The sequence below is a fragment of the Toxotes jaculatrix genome, chromosome 21 (genome assembly GCF_017976425.1).
Source record: "Toxotes jaculatrix isolate fToxJac2 chromosome 21, fToxJac2.pri, whole genome shotgun sequence".
NCBI classification, from domain to species: domain Eukaryota; kingdom Metazoa; phylum Chordata; class Actinopteri; family Toxotidae; genus Toxotes; species Toxotes jaculatrix.
In genome coordinates, this window is record NC_054414.1 from 383,173 (window position 1) to 405,451 (window position 22,279).

Here is a 22,279-nt window from a genome sequence, read left to right on the forward strand (position 1 = left end):
GCTGGGTATGGCTGAGAGCAGGGAAAGGGACAGTGAGCGAGTCAGTCTTCATCAGGGTGGTGGAGCTGATCTGGAGGCAGAAATAGTCTTATTGACTGGTTAAACTTCAATGGCCAGAGCCGAAGAACAGTCGATATAATTCAAAATAAAAGTAATAAAATGCAAATGACAACAAACCACCCGGTGTGTCCACTCATTTGAAACAGTGGGGACAAACACCTGTCCATTATAAACCCATGTTGGGCCTATAACAACATGTGTTCAGGACTCACGGCCGGATTAACCTGTTAGTGGGCATCAGGGAAAATGCTGTCGGGCCCCTAGTTGAGATGAAACTGATGTTAAACTTGCAACTAACCAAACCAAACCTAAACCAGTTGATGTGCACTAAATCATGATTCAACTTTGCATCATCCTTTTAGTCTAGCAGTGACCAACACCACTTTGTGGGTTAAATGTTCAGTTGTAAGTCAAAGTCATGTAGGATATCACAAACATTTTAATCAGAACAGACTGGGATCTAAATAAAATGCAAAGACAGGGATTCCTTCCCTATTTGATAATACACAGCTCCAAAACATGCAAATGAAAACTTCTATAAAATAAATAGCCCATATTAAAGAAAAATAAGCCTATTTCTGATAATGCTCCACAGCAATTACGAACCGATGGAGTACAATTACAGGATTTCCTCTCCTGCTTAACAAAACACACAGCTGAACCATTGGTTTAAATTTTACGAGAAAACGAGGTTTTCAGTGTTTCCCACAGGAACTTACTTGTGGTGGTGGGTGACTGATGTGCATTCAGAGACTCATGCACTTTAGACGGAGGAAGTGTTAATCATACAGTTTACAATTTAAGGACAAATCTGTCATAAATTAAGTAATGTTGTCAATTGGATGTACATAGTGTTTAGGATATATTCATTCATCAAAATACGCTATAATATGTTGAAAAAGTGCCCTGCTTTAGAAAATGTGATTTGAAATGTGGCAGCAGCATTTTACGAATGTGGGAAAGTCATTTGTAGTGTTTTTGTTTCGGGCAACTGAACATTGCAAGTCAGTACTGTCTGAGAAAATGGACAACATCGGCCTTCGTGCGGTCATCTGCTACCTCAGTCTCATTTGTCCAACAATGCATACCACGTCCAAAGAAAGCCAAATCAGTGAGGTCCGCAGGAAAGGTGATGGCCTCCATTTTCATGAATTTATCAGGGTCAGGGGGTTATATGGTCTTAACTGGGGCAACATGCATTTCAGCAATAATTGTTCAGGGGCCTTAATTTTTTGTTATTTCTAGTCAGGTTGTAAATTATGTTAAGCTACAATAACTGGGGAGTAAGGGGTAGGCCATCAGTTGGTAAAACTGTTGTTATCAGGTTGACTATGGATGGTTTCAAGGGCTTTTGAAGCAAATGCTGTTGGTTGGTATAGATCCACAATGATAACTTTCAAAGGCAAGCAGATGAAGGTGAAGTGTGGTTACTTTTGGTCGCCTTCCTGATCAAGCTTTGGATACAACTGATCCAGTTTCCGCAAAGTGTTTTACAGTTCCATGCTCTGCCCCCCGAGAAACGTTTAGTCCAGCCATGATTTAACACAGAGAAAGCTCCTCTTTGATTAGAATAACAAGTTGATTTCTGACACATTTTTCCACTGTCACAAAGCTACTTAACAACCTAACAATGATCTACTGGAAGCATGAGGCACCACTTTTCTAACAGGTGAACACTGGCTGCAGGTTGACTTAGATGAACAAGCCTCTGATGAGGACTTAAGATGTTCCTCCCATATCAATAAAAAATATGATAAATCTAATAATAAAAGCTGAAACAATGCCCTCTCAGCATAAAAACGAATAAACTGAACATTGCAGTGGGCAAAAGTAAAGAGGTTATGTGTGTAACTCCCTGGAAAAGCCTTGCTGTCAACAAAAGCAATTGTGACAAATTTAGAGATGTAGCATAAAGAAGATCCTGGTTACGCACAAGCATTGGTGTGCATGGGCCAGTCTCACAGTGGGGGATACAGATACTCACAAACACTGCAAACATATTATCGGCTTGGTACTGAGCGTTTGCAGGTATCATTAGACAGAATTTGTGTTTAGAGCATGTGAATTTCATTTTAACAACCAATCCATTAAGTAATCATTTCTCTTGAAAATTAAAAAAAACAGAGCTGCATGGATGAGGGCCATTAACTCCACAAAATGGCTAACCCTAGTGTAATTGCCCCTCATTACAAGCCCGTGGCATTTGCCCCCTTTGTTGATGGATCATTCATACTTTTGGCTGAACTGTATCCTTGCAAAATATCCTGCAACCAAACCATGTCTCAAGGGTGTCTTTTCTGCACATCCGCAACACCCAGCTCTTCTCGAGGACTGAATTACTTCATGGATACAAAGGCAGATAACACCCAGTCACCACATCTGTAGCATCTGCTGTAATCCTTGTGTGGATTACAGCAGATGTTACAGGTGTGGTGGTATTGAGGGCGATAAGTTTGGTGCTCTTCTGGTACTCTACATCATTCTAAAGTTGGACCAAGGCTGGCAGGGTTTGATGGGGTGAATGCATCAGCGTAGGGGTTCTTCTCCTCCTCGTCCTCCTCCAACTCCTGCTGATTCACAGGAGGTGGAAGTGAGGCCAAGTGAGGAACAAGAACATTTTCTTCCTGCTGTCTGTAAATCAGAATACATAAACACATGAGAAACACTCACGGTGTATTACTTTCTAATAATATTTTAGTCTGTCACAGAGTGTGTTTACTATTTTTTCACTTTCAAGAGGCCCACATGAAAAACTAAAATATGTAGTCAAATTAATTTTAAGTGACTTATTAACAATCCAAAAAGAGTACATTTTGCCTTTCTGCAATCTTTTCCTTTAGGTAACTTAAAAAAAAGAAAACCTCTCTGTTTTTCATCACAGTGTTATGTGTGCATGAATAGACTTGTTTCTGCCGATCATATGTGAAATAACTTTAACTGCATTAAAGGCATTAACAGGGGAGTTACTGAGCAAAGAAATGTTTATTAATAATAATAATCATGGTAGTAATAACTGTAATAATAACTGTGATAATAATGTACCAATATTGTAATAAATAGTACTGTTTCTTTGAAGCACATTGGGAGCATACAGAAATAAAGCCAGAAAAAAGAAATACAAAATCATTCAAACCCAGTATGGTACAAGTGCTGTACACACACACACAATTCATATATATATATGTGTGTATATATGTATATATATTTTGTGTGTGTCTATGTTAGTGGTTTCATAGAGTATTCAGACCCCTTCACTTTATGTAGACTTTACTGTGTTGTAGAGTTTGATTTATTTTTAAATGGATAAAATGTTTACCCTTCAGTCTGCACTCAGACACCCATAATGACAAAGTCAAAACATGTTTCAAATAAAAAACAAACAAACCTGAATTTCTAATTTACAAAAGTATGCAAACCCTTTGGGCTGACAGTCTAGACTGTGGTCAGGTGAATCATTTTTGCTTTAATTATCTTTGAGATGTGCCCAGAATTTGACTGGAGACCAGCTGTGGAAAACAGAATTAATTGGATATAATTTTGAAAGCCACACACCTGTGTATATAAGGTCCCTCAATTTATACTGCATGTCAGGACAAAAACCAAGACATGAAGTCTAAGGAAATCCCTGTAGACCTCTGTGGTGAGGTATAGATCAGGGTAAGGATATAAAACCATTTCTAAAATTTTGAGTATTCTCACGAGCACAGTGACCTCAATAATTGTGAAATGGAAGAAGTTTGGAAGGACAAGGATTCTTCCTAGAGTTGACTGTCCATCCAAACTGAGTAACTAGGCAAGGGCCTCGGTCACAGAGGTGACCAAAAACCCAATGGTTACTCTAACAGAGCTTCGGAAATCCTTTGCAGAGATGGGAGAACCTGCTGGAAGGACGATCATCTCAGCATCACTCCATCATTCAGGCCTTTATGGTAGAGCAGATAGACAGAAGCCACTTTGAGTAAAATGCCAGCCTGATTGGAGTTTGCCATATAAAGGAATCTGAGAACATAAGACCAGAACAAAAGGTAGTTTGACTGATGAGACAAATGACAAAACTGAGCTATTTCAGGCAGAACACCCACTTGCTCATCACCTGGCTAATACCATCCCTACAGTGAAGTATGGTTGTGGCAACATCATGTTATCAGGGGGCTTCACAGCTGCAGGGACAGAGAGACTGGTCAAAGGAGAAAGAAGGATAAAGTCTTGAAGAAAACCAGCTGAGACTAGGTCACAACTTTCAGCACGACAAGGAACTGAAGCAAACAGCCAAGAAAATGCTGGAGCAGCTTTGGGACAATTCTCTGACTGTCCCTGTGTGGACCAGCCAAGGTCCAGACTTGGACCACATAGAACATGTGTGGAGAGACCTGAAGATGGCAGTTCACAGACACTTCCCATCTAATCTGATGGAGCTTTAGAGGATCTGCCAGGAAGACTGGGATAAACTGCCCCAGTCCAGGTTTACAAAGCTTGTAGAGACTCAAAGCTGACAAAATACTGAATCAAGGGTCTGAATACTTTTGTAAATGAGTGATTTCAGTTTTTGATTTTAATACATTGGCAAAAATTTCTAAAAACATGTTTTCACTGTGTTATTATGGACCATTGAGGGCAGACTGATTTTTATCCATTTAGTTTCTTGCTTACTTATTTTTACCTATTTACTTTTTACTTACTTTAGTACACAAAGAGTGAAGGGGTCTGAATACTTTCTGAAGCCGCTGTGTAACACTTGTAACCGCTTGCAGAGAAAAAGAAACTGTTTTGATTGCACAGGTAAAGTGAAGCCACAGCCACACATGAAGACTCTCTTTGTTCTTCTAACATACGCTAGTACAAGGTTCTGCTATTGACAGAGAGAAAGGGAGGATCTGCACATAAGAAATACAAAAGCACACTGAAGCCTCAAAACAGATTAAAACAGACCAGAAAACAAACAGACAAATACAAACAGAATGGAAGGAAATTCCTCTTTTTCTTTCTGTTTTTCTTACTAATCATCATTCAAACCTTTGTGCTTTGGGGATCTGCATAGGACAGGGGTTTGTGGTTTGGGGAGTGACATGGATGTGTAAAGGCAACAGTATACTTATAGCAAAAGTCACACTCTCTGAAATACAGTTATTTACACTACATCAGTGGGGGCACATGAACATTTCAGAGTGAACTGTACCTTAGGAAAAATTGAGTCTGTTCTCAGTAGACTGACAACTGCATTAAAAAACTGCTTTCATTTTTCCTTACAACAAATCTATGTAGTAAAGTACTGTTCCTTCTCTCAGAAGTAAAAGGTGGAAGACTGACTTCATCACCAGAGATCATGGTTTGCCAGAGCCTCATTTTAACTGTTTAATTTTAGTTGCCTAAACTTTGCAGAACAGTAAAAAGTTCATCAGTGTGGTTTTGGTGCTCACATAGATTCTAGGTTCTGAAGCCCTTTCAAATCACTAGAAAAGTTCTTCTTGCCAAGTCTAACTGAGTAGGCGAATTTTATCAGTGTGTGCCAACTGCTTCTTGTCACTGGTTTCTACCTGGTTACCTACTGGTTTCTAGCAGTTGATTGCACAGGTTAAGTTCTAGCCATTTCAAGATATGTTTCAGCTTTCATGCTTAGTGCATAGTTCCATTTGTGCTCACTGAGCCGGAGCTCACGTGAAGATATGTATACATAGTCATCTTTCCTATGACTGTATATATACAGATTTGGACATTGTGGACGCAAAAGAAACTGGGCCTTCACTTCATGTAGGATTTTAAATGAGCATTAGACATTTTTGAAACAGATTTTATAATTGTAAGATAACATAAAAACACATTTTATCTTGTTAGCAAAGAGGTGCCGCTATGATGCTGTGAGATTCCTTTAGAGCAACTACAGATGAACGCACAATCAGGGGAGGTTTGGGAAGACTTCGTACGTGTCTTTAGTTTGAGCAGACCTGCCAAAATCTGTGTCTGCAGCAAGTATACTGTCGCCTTTATGGTGGAGGTTACCAGGTTACCGGGGGGAGGTAGGTGTGGTTTTGGCTTATGGGTTATAGTTGTTGGGCTACGCAAAGAGGAGGGGTGAATGAGGTCTGGTTGCCAGGAGGTTTCAGTGAATACTAGCTGCTTTAGGGCTTGCATCTGAGGTATACACAATATAAAAAAATGGGGAAAGTTTTGCAGAATACCCATATAGGTTTTGGTAGGAAGCTCAAGGATTTTCACATCGTATATGTTCTGTAGATCAAGTGGAAAGGGTTAGGTCTTAGCTATGGTGTGGGTATTTTTTAAAGGCAGGGTTTCCTAGAGGGAACACGGATGGAGGGTCTAAGGGAACAAGGTAAAAGGAGGACATGCTAGCTTGAACAGAAGGGTTTTCTCAGGGTTACAGTTAACAGCCATAGAGAATACCAGAGATAGAATGAAAGCTGCTTCACACCTTTTTTTAATCTCTCCAACCAGTAATGGATGGACAGCATTTAAAGTACATGTAAACAAGACGAAAGTCTTTAACCAACAACAGAAGGAACAAAAAAAAAAACAAAAAAGAATCAGAAGAACATGGCAGAGATCAGAGGATACCTGGATCTCTGCGAAGATTGACATCGTTAGTTGTTTTTATTAGTTTTTTGTTTGTTTGTTTTCAGTCCCAGTCTTTTTGCCTTCTGTCTTCATGCCTTATGCAGTCCGTCTCATTTGCCTCATCCCACTGCAGGTATGTAATCTCAGTTAAGCAGCTCAGCAGTGGATTGCCGATGGACTGGTGGACAGGCGTTTAAAAAAAAAAAAAAAGTCCATCCACTGGACGCATCCTCACACTCGCTTCTTTAGTCTCAGTCTTTGAAGTAGTATGAGACATCCATTCAGAGATGCATCCAGAGCACTGTATGAACCCACTGGCCTGTCCACTGTGCCACGCGCACTCCGAATGACTGAGAGAGAAATAAATGCAGCAACATGGGAGGTATCATTGGATCTTTTCACACTGAAGCAAGATCTTTTTGACTGAAACACAGGAACACTGACTCCTCACTCATTTGGGAAGCTGAGCGGGATGAGGAAGAAAGAGGAAGAAAAGGAGGAGGAAGAGAAGGCCGAACACTCACCCTGAAAAATCTGTTTACTAAATTGTGCCTCCAGATTGCCTGACCACCGATCCAGGAGGACCCCAGGTCACTCCACTTTCACAATTATACACTGCTTTACAGGAAGTGGACAAAATAATGAAACTTAACATCAGAATAAGTGAATCACCACTGTACAACTGGAAGAGGTACAGCTCAGTCTCACACATGAAGGAAGAAGCTGACAAAGTTAGAACTAAAAAGTGTGAAGGACAAAAAAACAAAACAAAAAGAAAACAGCAGAGAGGCAGGTGAAAATTAGGGTAAATACTGAAGGAAGATGGAACAAGCTGTTTTCTGTTTGACATGTAAGACACATAATTTCATTAATGTAACCCCTCACATGGCATCTGTTCATGGTCCATGTCAAGTAAACAGCTCAGGGCTGATAAATTTGGTGCTAACAGAATTTTGTATATACTTTGGGATTATGCATTGAAGTGATGAACAAAACCTAAAACCCATTATATGATATTTTTTTAACCCGTTTCCCATGTTTAGTCATGGCCATGCTTTCACTATATTATAGTAATAATAATAATGCTAATAACAATTATAATTATTAAAAAAAAAACTGTTTTGCAGCAGGAATCTCTCCAACAGAGCGATGGATATGATGATGATGATGATGATGATTTCATCATCTACTGATTGAATTTTCCTTTATTTTGTCCACTGCATCTGCCTCCCATGGCCCCCTGCTTTCTTCCTCCTCCTCTTCCTCACCCCCCCCCCACATAGCACTTGGCCACAGCACCTTGATAACGCTAAGATTCAAGGGAGAAAGACAAAGAGAGAGAGAGAGAGGACAAGGAGAAAAACTGGAAGAAAAATCAATATTTCAAAAAAATTCTTTTTATCTGTGCCATCTCCCTCTGTCTTTCTCTCTCACGCAGGACAGGCCGCTCCCCATCTCCTTGTTCTTATCAAATTTGAAAGGCCTGGCTGAGAAAAATTCTGACTGATCCCGTAATGATTACACATTTCTGTCTCTCCCACCGGCTTCCCACTGGCTGCAGGGCACGGGTGTCCCTTATAAATGCTTCCTTCATCTTTCCTTTTTTTCCCTACTCTCTCCCTTTCTTTTTACTTTTTTTTTTTTGGCCATGGCATTCCAGTCTGTCTGGGTCAGCAGAAGAAGAAGAAGAAGTCCAGCATATTATCAGAAACATTTTGTTATATCATTTACACATGTATATAATTCACAGAGTACTGTATGTTTTTTTTTTTAAATATATATAAAACAACAACATCTACCTAAAAAGTTTAAGAGTTTTTGAAGTTACATTCAGTAGCTGAACTGAAGGGAAACAAAACCAAATGAATGTCAACAGAATAAAACTTCACACTAATAGAAACCTCATCATACATCGACAGTGCATTGAATCCTGCATGAAAGTTGAAAATCAAAGGCAAACTTATGTCCAAGAGTTGCAGATCACAAATAGATATATCTATAGTCATATATAAATGATTTTTCTTCTTACTGGTAATACAATAAATACAACATTAGTAAATGGCTACAATTGACTCTCCGACCATGCCTGACAGCATGTTATTAGTACAACGTTTAAATATAGAAGGATGTCACTAAAGTAGAGATCCATATAAATAGAAAGGTCTAAAGAGACTCTTAGTAAAACTTTGTTTGCTTGTGACCCTTTTTTCAACTTCAAATAGAGCTTTTATCCCCCCGTCCCCCTCCCCTTCTCACCCCACCGTCCCTCCTCAGCAGTAGAAGCCGAGGGCCGTGTTCAAAGATGGATGGGAGAGATTCCCGTGCTGCATCAGAGCACATTTCTAAACTGTACCCTCCCTCAGACTGCCCCATTCCACCCACCCCGGCCCGACACAATGTACAAAAAGCAGTTTACTACACAGCAAAGCCACCTCAAACCACAACACTACAATGACATGTTTGGTTGATGTCAGGGGGCAGCCAGACTACCAACAGACATGACCCACTACTGACCTCTCAGCTCTCACTTTGGACCTCAGCAGAGCTCGCACACTCGTCAAATAATTGCATCATATCCATCTTTTCTTATCTCTTTTTGCAAGGACAAACACGACGATACTTATTTATTCATATGCATATTTTTTTCTTTTTGCAGACTACTTGACAAAACTAGCCAGTAAAGTAAAAACCACACCGCTGCAGTTCATTAGTGGAAGACAGAGTCAAAAGGCTTTTTACTATCTGAAGACTACTCCATGTTTCCATAACAACCACGTAGTGACATGTCTGCTGGCCCAGCTACCTCCCACCCATCAACGCGCACCCACACCCACACCCATACACACACACACATACATACATACATACACACACTATATCCACACCCTCCCCATCACCCTTGCTCCATCCAGCCATCCAGCAGAGGGTGATGGGGGGTGGGGTGAGGTGGTGGGAGACAATCAGCTGACAGGGGAGGGAAAGCTGGCATCTCCTCACCTCACCTCCCTCTTCGAAGTTGCAAAGACACATGACATTTTCCCCAGGTTTTTCTTTTTTTTTTTTTTTAAACATACTAACTATATTACACACATATACTATATAATACGTATATATACATACATACGTATATATACATTAGTGTTTGCTTTTTTTGGAAACCATAAACTTAAAAAAGTTTACAAAAATAAAATGTTTTATGGTGACCTGTCTAACTGGTCTCCTCCACTCAGCAAGGCTTGTTTTTCGGGGGTCAGCAGGCTCCCCTCCCCCTCGGGACTACAGGCTCAATGGTTCAGGCCCTGTCCTCAGAGCAGGCCCAGAAACATCCTCCGTCCATCCTTTCGGATCCCCTTTTCATTCTTGAAGGAAGGGCTCCTCTACAAATCCGCTTTTTGTTTTAGGTGATTTTTTTTTTTTTTAGTGTCCTTCTGTGTCCGCGTTGTTTTTTTTTTAGTTGATGTCCATCTGAACTCATCCCTCTAGTCTTTCTTTTATTTACTAAAAAAGAGAGAACAAGCAAGTCAGTGTAAACAAGACGTTCATCTACAGTGGGGAAGGTGCTTTTATACAGTGTAAAGAAATATTTACAGTTTACTTTCTTTTTACAGTGAAAGAACTGAAAAGCAGAGGAACTGTTACCATACACACTGTGTCATATAATGAAATCAAAGCAGCTGCACTATCATCACCAATCCGATTTAGTACCCACTGAACCAAAAACAATCACTAAGCAATAAAGATACATTTAAGTTGCAGGAATCTCATTTTCTTGTGAGACAAAATCAGAAAATCGCATTGAACATATCAAACACAGTTACATGAACAGCAGGCTCCCACTGCTGTGTATTTAGCTTTGATCAGAGCACAGTCATGTTTACCACCTTCAACTGTCAGCAGGAGGGTTCGACACATAAGTTTAGGCCGACCTGTTGGTGGATTTGCTTCTAACACTGATCAACAATTAATTGGATGTCTGTGTCACATAGACATTACATCTATGTACAACTGAACAGCAACAGCAAATATGTTTTGAAGCAAATATAATGTTACCCAAAATATGGTTTTAATCAACATGATGAGGAAATGTTTTAAATCAACGTGAACGTATCTGCTAAATGTTCATCGCCAATATATTGTATTGGTTTTCCTAATATCCACTGATTATATTATTATTAAAATACATTATCATGAGTCAGCCCGGGTAACTCAAAACTCTTGATAAAGATTATGGAAAGATGGTTTAAAAAAAAAAAAATCAGTGTTGCCTTAAGGATGTGCTGACTTTTTCAATGGGTGAATCTCAGGTCCCTTAATTGCATCCACCTTCCATCACTTCTTTCTTTTCCTTTAACCTCCCACTGAAGACAGAGATGCCAGAAAAGATAGAGGAGAGAGGAAATGAGGAAAAGGGTTTTCATGAAATGAGAAGCCTTTTTTGAAGCGAGATCAGTTTCTGCTGATGACGGCACAGCTGGATCACAGCTGTCACTTGGCTTGAACAGCTCTGTAGGACCATTTGATGGTTTGGAGATTGTATTGTTTCCAATCTTTACAAAACAATTTCACAAATGCTTTCACGTTGATTAAAACCTACATTATTCTCTACTTACACTGTATACAGAGGAACCACACCACAGCATGTAAATGGGTTTTACTGCTCTGACACATGAACCATTTCTACTGGCATCAACATTTTTTTTTTCAAAACAATGATTGCCTGCTTCCAAATTTATTGATATTCTGTTTGCAAATTAATTATTGAATAATCCAGGTTATGATTAGCATGTCTCGTAGTGAGTAGAAATTATTTGGCAGCCCATATGTGGCAATTTTGTAAATATAATAAAGATACTTGATACATGAAACACAGGATTAGCAGACTAACTTGTGACTGAATGGAAAAGATGACACACTAAAATTTATTTCTGAAAGACTGCCCTCCTCTCCATGACAATGCTGTTCTTGATCCACATTAAAGGGGCAATTAGAGACAAAGCTGCATCCTGCTATCTGTTTAAGGATACATCCACAATGTCTGACAATCACATATATACACTCACTGAGCACTTTATTAGGAACACCACACTAATACTGGGTAGTCCCTCCCTTTGCTCTCAAAGAGCCTCAGTTTTTCTTGTCACTAATTTTACCAGATGTTGGAAACCTTCCTCTGAGCTTCTGCTCCATGCTGACATGATTCATCACATCAGTCAAGCCGCCAAATGCCTGTTCTGCCACATCTGGATTCATGAAACCAGTTTGAGACAACTTTAACTTTGTGACATGGAGCATTATCCTGCTGGAAGTAGCCATTAGAAGATGGTGAACTGTGGCCATAAAGGGATGAACATGGTCAGCAACAACATTCAGACCATGATTGATTGGTATTAAGGTCCAAAGTGAGCCAAGAAAACATTCCACACACCATCGCACCACCAGCAGCAGCCTGGACTGCTGACACAACACAGGTTGGATCCATGGATTCATGCAGTTAATGCCAAATTCTGACGCTGCCATCTGCAGCCTCAGCAGATATCCAGATCCATTAGACCAGGCTACGTTTTTCCAGTCTTCGGCTGAGCAGTTTTGGTGAATCTGTGTCCACTGCAGCCTTAGATATATGTTCTTGGGTGACAGGACTGGAACCTGACAAGATACAGTAGCAGATTTCACCACAGTTGTAAAGAGAGGTTATCTGAGTTAGTGTAGCTTTTCTGTCAGCTCCAACCAGTCTGACCTCTGACCTCTCTCATCACCAAGGTGATGAGTTTCCGTCAATCATCCCACCGTCAAAGTCACTGAGATCACAGATTTTATACATTAACACTGCTGCCACACGATTGGCTAAATGAATGAATAAGCAGGTATACAGGTGTTCCTAATAAAATGCTCAGGGAGTGTTACCTGCATCTACGTATTATAGCACTTCATTGGAGCTACGTGACCAATATAACCCATCCCAAACAAAATATTTAAACCAAACAATCCAGCAACTTACAGCATCTGGCAGTAACAATATGGTTTTCAGGAAAAATGTCAACACTGACTTATTTAGCAATTATTATGATTTAGCAAAGAGAATCAGTTAAACCTGATGAATCAGATATTTTTAGACTAACGACCAATGGATGCAGGAGAGGAAACACTAAAAACACAAGGATCAGCAGTCTGGACTTCAAATTCAATCCAAATTAACAGTGTTAGACATGAACAACCCATTTCAGTCAAACCCTCACAATAGGTATTACTGTAGACCATCTCAGAGGCTTTGGAGGACCAAGTGTGCACTGCAGTCCCTTTGTTCTGTGTATGACATTCCCCATTTTGCTACAGTGAGGGAACAAGCAGCAAAGCACATAAGACTCCAGCAACAGCAAGAAGAGAGAAGGGGAGGAGAGGAGTGAAGAAGTGAGAGAGACTGGCTGTGTCCTGAGAGCCTCTCATCTTGACAGAACCTCTTTTAATACTGGGAGATGAGTTGTTGAGGCAAAGGAAGTGTGTGTGTGTGTGTGTGTGTGTGTGTGTGTGTGTGAGAGAGAGAGAGAGTGTTGAGAGGAAGTTGGATCTTCAGAGGAGAAACACCAAACTGACTTTAATTTCAGTATCGCTTTGTAGTTGCTTGGTCCTGCCCTTCTAGAGGAAGACAGAGAGAGGGAGAGAGCATCTGCACCACCGAGTCGCCAGTCACAGGCAATCACAGCATCCTCTTGTCTCGGCTTAATGGGCCTACTCCCTCTCAGCACTTTTATACCAGGGCCACTGCAGAAATGGGGCCTCAGAGGGAAAAAGGAGGGAACAGTAGATGGAGGGAAGGAAGTAGAGAACACCAGGGGCTGAGTGGAGGTGTAGAGTTGGGGCTGAGGTGTACATTTGGATACCCAAGATGATGCAGAGGAGAACCTAACCTCAAATTGGGAAAAACCCTGCACCCCCCCCCTCATCCATCAACCATCTACCCCATTGTTACCAACCACCGCTGTACCCTCCCGTCTGTCTCCACTAAAGATCCCTATAGGTTTCTCCTCACTTTTCTACACCTGTGTGTACATGAGCTGAAGTGTGTGCGAGTGAGACATTTGAAACTACCTCATCTGCTCTAACTCCTCAAAGAAAAGAACTGCAGAGAAAAAGAGCTTTAGAGGTGAGAGACGAGGCAGGCTCATCTGTGATGCTTCAAAAGCCAGAGCTCCATCCCCTCCAGTTACCTCACTGTGCGAGTGGGCATGAGCAATCCTTCCAAAGAATAGACAAGTGTGAACCTGACAGTGGTCTCTTTAAAGGTGTATATTGAGATTTGAGGATAAACAGTTGAATATATTATATATGTTATCTTAGTGAAGACAGTGAAACCAAAGAAATAAATGAAGCATTCATTGAAACTGGCCAAACAAGGAAGAAGATTCCTGTATGCCCAGCACAAATATGGAGCCTAGTACATATTCATCAGATACCGGCATATATCAGAGAAAATGAGAAAATTCAATACAGAGCAAAACTTAACACAGAAAGTTTTTAAAAGATTTAACAAATACTCAGAACTTTGATACATCAGTCGATACACATACGAGAAAACAAGCAAATAAACCACATTTAAAGTAGAACAACACTGAATTTGTTTGGTTACTTTTTTCATATAAAACATTTATCTCTAAAAAAAAAAAAAAAAAAGTCCCTGACATGTGAATCAAAATGTGAATCAAAAGGAGAGCACATATTTGAACAAACTGTCCTAAAGGGGGGGGGGGGGGCTGCATAAAATACACTGATGTGGTTCTTGCATCTGCACCTCAGCTCTGTTTCTGCTTGGAGCAGTGCTATGATGACTCCTACCAGGGCTTCATGAAAAATCTGTGCCCTTTAAATTGGCTCCCCTGATGCTCCTTTGATAGTAGAAGCCCACTCTGTTCATAAGTCTGTTGGTGACTCAGGCACTGTCACCCACAATCCCACAGAAGAAGGAGCCACAGTCATTTACAACAAAAGCAGCGTGTGTGTGTGTGTGTGTGTGTGTGTGTAAACTACAATGACACGACACAGCTTTTGTACAAAAATACTGACAGTGAAAAAGCAATGCAGTGGTGGGCAGCCAGTTGTAGAGGAATGTGTGTGAAACAGAAGATCATAATTGCAGTTTCTGAGTCTCCCTCTTTTGTATGTCACTTGCCTCCAAGATTAGGGCATGGACAAAGTGAAATGCTGCTAGGCAGAGACTACTCCCCCCGGCACATTCATAGCATGTGAATGTCGGCAAGCACACAGTGAGGAACGAGGAGTGGCGGTGATGGTTTCGCGTGATTTGTTTTCTTTGTTTGCATGTACAGGTGTCATTTTGGGACATTTCCTGAAAGAAGTGATACTGTGTCACACAACCGCTAGAAGTCACTTAACAATAAAACCTAAACAAATGACCTATGTGGTCATTGCTGATGAGAGGACAGTCACACCCAAAACAGCTGTGTTGTTACGTAACAGAGGGAACAGTGGGCTCCTGCTCTGCAGAATTTTAACAGGAGCTGATGATGCTACATGATGATTGACATCATGAGAAACAGACTGACAGTTGTTTAAACTTGTGCTCTCCATTTTCCTCAAACAGACAACTAACTGTGTTTATGTGACAAACAAACAAACAAACAAACAAACAAACAAAAAATTGTCTCACCCTAGAGCTGGGAGGTGTAGAGGTTATTTAGGAACCATTGCAATAGACAGTAGTAGTGCTATGGTTTAACAAAAACTCACCTCACACAGTGATGTGACCACAGACACACAGAAAGATATAATTCCAAAAGAGTTAAAGCCTTTTCTCGTCATATAAAATGTTGCTGTTGTCTAACCCCTAACCCTAACCACCATATATATATATATGGAAGAACTTTTTTTCTCTTTTGATAAATATGTTCAAAATGTTGTAATAGAAGAACCTAATGTCAATATTACTTTAAACAATAGACTACTATGCTGTTACACCTTTTTCTATAATACACAAATACAGGCAAATGACTGTCACAGCCTTGAGAGACACATGTATTTTTAAAATTGTAAAGTGCATGGAAGAGCGAGGATAAAAGGTAAAGGAAAACACAAATACCAGATTTTTATTTACATTAATTGTTGTGAAAGGCAGTTGATATCCCATCACTACTGAAAATACGCTGTAATCTATGTGAGTGTGTGTCAGAGTGCATATCTGTACAAGCTTTGAATGTAAAATGAAGAATAAATCACAGTTTGCTGCCAACATTTGATGTTTTCGGAGTAGTCACAGTCGTTGTACACTGGACCTTAAAGGACAAGACTGGCATGATTGTTTTTCTTTTTAATCAGAATAGACTGACCTGCTCATGGCCCAGAGCAAAACTGGGCTCCTGTTAACTCCCCTTTCAACTTCCTCATTTATCTCATACAAACACAAAACTGAAACAATAAAGGTGTTAAAACTAAGACAAAGTGAGGACTTGTCAAGATCAAATGATGAAGCACCTTAAGGTCCATATCATATAATTTATATCACTTTAATATTGCATTTTCCAAACAAATTTTCAAATTAGTCCATATTAAAATGCTTTGAAACTTTCACTCCCTTACTAAAGGTGGCTCAAATGTATAAAGTTTTGTTTTTAAAAAGGGCCCAGTAACTTCCTAAAACTGCTGCCAATTTTTTTTTCTTTTTCCAAATGTTACTCAAACAGGAGGAAATTGTGAATTGTTGGGGACTATTTTCAGTGGCAGATTAATCCACATTTAGTGCTCCAATGAATCGTTCAGGGACACAGGACTGTGTATGTGGGATTGAGTGAAAATTAACTACACTGTTTGTATTCATAGTAATGTAGGGACGTGTCACTCAGTGCAACAGTCTGACTCACTGATGTTCTAAATAGTTTTTGGACAACAATGGAGATCTATGGCTCAGAGGAATAAGATATATAGTATATATTGTTGATGAGTTCATTGTCGGTCTTGGTCTTCTAATGGGATTTGTAACACGAAAAATAATCCTTTTAATGCAATGAGTTTGAATACCATATTGGTAAGACTATGGTAAAGGACTGTGTAAAATGCAGTGTAGCATGGACTGTGAGTAATGTGTAGCAACCTGACTAAATACAGTGGTGTAAGTAAGAATCAGAAGGTTGGACAGAGTGCAGTGGCCTGTCTTTGGAGGCTGCAGATGTGTTAGATTAAGGCCACATTTTGTAAAAAAAAAAAAAAAAAAAAAAAAAGACGTGTGGTTGGATGGTTGGACAGGGAGTGGGAGACTTTTCCAGCCCATATTTACTGTAACTATGGCCTTATCCTCACTGGAAACAGAGAGGGTGAGAGAAAAGACAGAGAGCGCAGACAGACACAACAGTGACAGCAATAGACCAAGTAGTGTGAATGTGTGTGTGAGTCTAGTCAGTCTGGTATATCTTCAAATGAGATCAGTGCTTATTGACTGAACTCTCTTATCTCTAATCTGTAGGGTAAATTTTCTCGGTTGCTGCTTCTTTTCACACTCCCTTTTCTTCCTGTGCTACTGACTCCCCTCTTTACGATCCCATCAGACACAGCGGGCACAGATGCTATTTACTGCTGGGGGAGTTTGTGTGTGCGTGCGTCTGACTAGGAGAGAGAGGGAGTGAGATTGGCGGATAACTGAATGCTTGGGTGTATTAGGGAGTGCTGCCTGTGATGCTTTTAGCGTGGGTCCCTTAAACTATGCAGCACACAAGCATGTGCATGTTGGGACTAGGTCATTAGTTTGCTGATGGATCAGGCTGATATCATCTTTTAAGTTAAAGATTCACTCACAAATTTTGTTACAGTGTCCAGTAACTCACCCAAATCCCGTGCGACTGATCTGAAAGAGTCTTAACTAGAACTGATCGGAGCATATATTGGTGCACTGGCATATTTCCTTCTTTAACTTGACATTCAATAGGATGATCTTAGGTTGTTTTTGTGGGTGAAGGGGAGCATTGCAAATTGTTGACTGTCTCCATCATGTTTCCTGAGAGCGAAGACAGATGCATGGAGACAGAGAGGAATCGATCCAAAGCTACACCTCGGTTTCCTCTCTGGATCTTCACCTGTTCCCCTTTCAGCCAATCTATACCAAAACAAAGGCAAAATTCTCCTGCAGTATATCACCTTAACAATAACAATCAAACAAAAGTCTAAAATCTTACGCATAAAATACACTTGGATATGGACTGAGGTCACTGGTGGACAGTATTTTGCATCTTATCTATTTCGTATATCTCACCAGCTGGTGTAGCTTCCATGTCCACAGAAACACTAACATGTTAGCCATAACAATTTAAGCCTGTGATATGTGGTGTCTGTGTCCTTCAGGATGTTTTCAGATTTTCCTGCGCCCCAGTGGCCAAAAATATGACTGATGCAGCTTTAACAAAAAGGTGGGTTTGTAAGTGTTAAAACTAAATTCAAGAAGACCACACTCTCCCATCTGTTCCCTAATATGTCAGAAATTTTTGTCAGTACTCCTACATATACATGTGTAGCAAATGTAGGATTATTGCTCAGTATGTGTGGGATGTGAGGACATGAAACAGTGCCTTGTGTGGAAATCATGCAGTGTTCTCCTTTAAAGCCATTCAGCAGTAATGGGATACCTCACGCCTCTGGCATTTGGCCAGCGATCAATGGGCTCTAACGCACTGCTGCTCATTTTCCAATGGCTGCCATAGCTCTTGTTCCACACCCTGCCATACATCACTTCCTCCTGCATTCAGATTCTGTAATACATCACGCTCTTCCTCTCACCTTCTGAGTTTCATAATGCATCACTTCCTGGTAGCCATTTTTTTTTTACCGTTTCACCTCCTTTGGGCTGAACAGCTCTGAGTCCCAATAAGGCAGTCTGAAACTCAGGTCCAGTTATTGGCTCACTTACAATGGAGCCAGTTCTGTCAGTGGGTGGAATGGCTCTATCATTTACTTCATAAATCCAATCTTAAATTTGTTGCCCATGCTGGCATTGCTGAACATTAATGCTCTTTTAGTAAATGGGGGAAATGACGAATTGAAACAACAAAGGCAGGGAAATTAGATGGACTTAAAACTTGTGAAAAAAGGCCACTCCAAAGGATCTGAGTGCCGGACCAGCAAAAAGGGAGAAAACGTGAGAAATAGGGAAACTAAAAGTTTTCTATGTCAACTCTTTCCCCACTTCATCCACATTGACATACTTATCTTTTTTTTCCCACTACAGACATTTCAATGCAAATACATTCAAGTCAACACAGAGTAACAAAATGTTCTTTTCCAAAATAAATACATTACATCAATAAATGACTGTGTACACTGTAAAAAGGGAAGCAACTTGAGAAGGATCCTTTCATTTCAGGGTCACATTTGCCACCTGGAAGCATTTTGTTTTTAGTTTTCCATAGAGAGGGTAAAGATGGTTATTTAGTGATTTGATTTGTTGCTGTTTTTTTTTCTTTTTTTTGAGTCTGTTTTGCGGGGAAGAAAAGGGGGCGTGTCTCCCTCTTTTCTAGTAGGGAGTGAAGCGACTGCACCCTCCTCTGTAAAGGCTAGCCTGCAACATCAAAGATGAAAAAGCTCCAATCAGTATTCAATGTAGAAGCTTTGTTTGTAATATGAATATTAAAATGAACTTCTCTCTTTCCTCCAAAGAAACTCTCCTCCCTTTTTCCACTTGACTCTTGTTGAATTGAGAGTGATTTTATGCACAAAGCACTTGGATTTCTGGAGTGAAAGAATGTGCTTGTGTGTGAATGTGTGATTTCTATATGTGCATGAATATGGATTTAAGTGAGATACTTTCTGATACTCAGCATTAAATCTTAAATCTTTAGCTCATTTTCTCATAGATAATCTTTAAAAACATTTTTTAAAAAAATCAGTATTGATCTGTATCCCTAACAGTTCCAGCCAACTCTACTCGCTCACAAATAAAAATCTCAGTTAGGGCAAAAGGGTGCAGGAGACACCCATCATTGCTATTTTGGCGCCTGATGCGTCTCAAGCAAAAATATCCAAAACACACATTTCTTTAAGCTCTAATATCTCTGAAATGGAACAATGATTTTCAAAACTGCAAAGAGTCATATTACAAGCTAAATCAGCGTTCTGAGCTCTGATCTTCTGGAAAAAGGACTAACAGTATTTAGATAAACAATCTTACAGTACTTTTTTTTTTTTTTATCCAAAATGAAATTAGTAGTACTTTCAGGTATTTCTGTAATAGTTTCAGCTACTGTGATATAGGGGTGTGCCATCTAAGTCACCTCACGATTTGATTCGATTCCGATTCACAGTGCTACGATTCGATGATTCACCGATTATCGATGCATCTCGATTCATCTTTTTTTTCCCACATGGAATGTTTCTTTTCTCACTCTGTAGTTAAAATAATGTATATATATATCCATTCGTTGAACGTTTATCTTTTCTTTATTATTAACTTTAGCAATTTCCCAGCATTTAGAAAATATAAAACTTCTTTTAAACAAAATGTCTCCACACTGTCGCTTTTAAACTCGATGTGTGAACTGCACGCTGTGACACATTACATGCCGCCATCTCTTCGACTGAGGTCCATCTCCTAAAATTAGGGCTTAATAAATTGTTTTATTTTTTCTCAAATTCTGTTTTTTCATTTCAATTTTTGGGAATTATGTTTTTTCCATTATAGTTTTTGGGAATCTACCCAAAAACAGTGTGTTTTTAATGTAAATGACTAAAATGTACATAAATTAAATAGAAATTAACTGTTGAGTAGTTGCATCTATCAATGAATACAACATCCACAAAAGAGTATTAGTTTTCAACTCCTCTGATAAAAGAAGAAAAAAACATTAGCTCGCACATGTAGTTCTAAATATCTGTTTCATTTATTGATGTAGATTAAAAACAATAAATTTTAAAATAAAAATATATATTGTGTGGCTATACTGACATGACTCTGATTTGTTTATTTTATTATGAACATGTAAATTAAAAAAATATCTGTTAGAAAAGAAAAAAATAGGGAAAGGAAATAAAAGAAAAAAAAAACAATATATCCACTTCTATTACAATTTGATATCTTGGTTTACATGTCCAGAAAGTAATCCTTTTAAATCCTATTGTATGTGCATGTCATCCAAATTGTTTCTCATATGGATTTTGGACACTATATGGTCACTGCACGTATTCTTACGTTTCCAGTCAACGGAGTGTTGTCAGAATATGCAACACTCCACGCTATCCCCTCAGTACAGAGCCGAGCAGTTCGCGTTGAGTTTCGCAGTTTTTTCGCCGACGAAGACAGAGCTGTAGGCAGCCGCTTCACCATGCTTGCATTGTTTTGAAGGGGGAGGGGCTTAGTCTGTGGAAAGGGCTTGTTGTGCCACCCAGATTTGCTTCCCTCCGTGCAGTTTTCCCCAGACACACGTTTCTCTTCTACACGAAACAGCATTGCACAGCATTATGTCAAATTCCACGATATTCCGTTTTAGTCGGCCAATCATAATATGTCCGGGTGGGCACGCGCAACTTTTTTTTCGTTCCGACCGCTGCACTTTCCTTCCGTTATTAAAAGAATCAATTTTTGAACATTTATTAATCGATTCTGAATCGTCAAGTGTCACGTCACGATTAATCTATGAATCTATGAATTGGGCACACCCCTACTGTGATAATGTCTCACAGCTACCCAACAACTGCAAGCTGGCATCAAAGGACCAGTGTGTAGGATTTAGTGGCATCTAGCAGTGAGGTTACAGATTGCAACCAACTGAATACCCCTCCTTCCACCCCTCCCTTTCCAAGCACGTAGGAGAACCTATGGTCATGTAATTGAAAGGCTTTCTAGAGCCAGTGTTCGGTTTGTCCATTCTAGGCTACGGTAGAAACATGGAGGCCTCCTTTGAAAAGGACCAGCTTCCTATGTAGATGCGAATGGCTCATTGTAAGCTTACAAAAACAGAACTATTTGTAGTTACTGGTGATTATAGATTAATGAAAACATCATTATGAATATTATTTTCCATTTCTGCCAGTAGATCCCCACAAATCCTACACACTGGTCCTTTAAATTCACCTCACATTTACCATATAACAAGGTCTCCATTGACCCCTCAACCAAATAATAACAACAGACAATTCCTCTAAAAAAAAAAAAAACAGTCAAAACCTTGTGCCCACATTACCCACAATGCCTTCCAACAGTTCTGTCAGAGATTTGGGTGTGCTATCTACCTGACAGCAGCCGGTGAAGCCTCGAGCAGGGATGAGGAGCTGGCTACAGACAACTGTTATGCTCACGTATTTTTAGATATGCAGTTTTGGTGTCTGATAAGCCTTCTAACATGGATCTTCTACTGGGTAACCCAGTCCTGCACACAAAGCTAACATTCAGCTGTCTTACTGTTTTAGACTAACCTAAGTCCAGAATGTTTCACCCTGTCTACACATGACTTTGGCCTAAACACAGAACCTGAAAGAAGTGATAGTAAAAAAATGATCCCATCTTTTCTTTCTATGTAGAAAACAGAACATGGGACACAAAGGCCCCAAATAACCACACAAGTCACAATGAGTGGATTCATTAGCATTTACGATTTTTGCTAATCTAGAGAATTTTGTGGGTACAATAACTCACTTACACAACCAATAATTCTTCCTTTATCAG

The 22,279-nt window shown here is 39.8% G+C and overlaps 1 protein-coding gene across 2 annotated transcripts in view; it reads right to left on the reverse strand.

The window, feature by feature from the left end:
• Nucleotides 1–19,135: 19,135 nt before the first annotated feature.
• The window catches only part of rbfox3a (RNA binding fox-1 homolog 3a), a 55,727-nt gene continuing 52,583 nt past the window's right edge, over nucleotides 19,136–22,279 (reverse strand). For both annotated transcript variants that reach the window (XM_041067197.1, XM_041067196.1), the window contains exon 11: nucleotides 19,136–19,180. In XM_041067197.1, coding sequence (XP_040923131.1) covers nucleotides 19,136–19,180 — 45 coding nt within the window. The remainder of the gene's footprint in view (nucleotides 19,181–22,279) is intronic.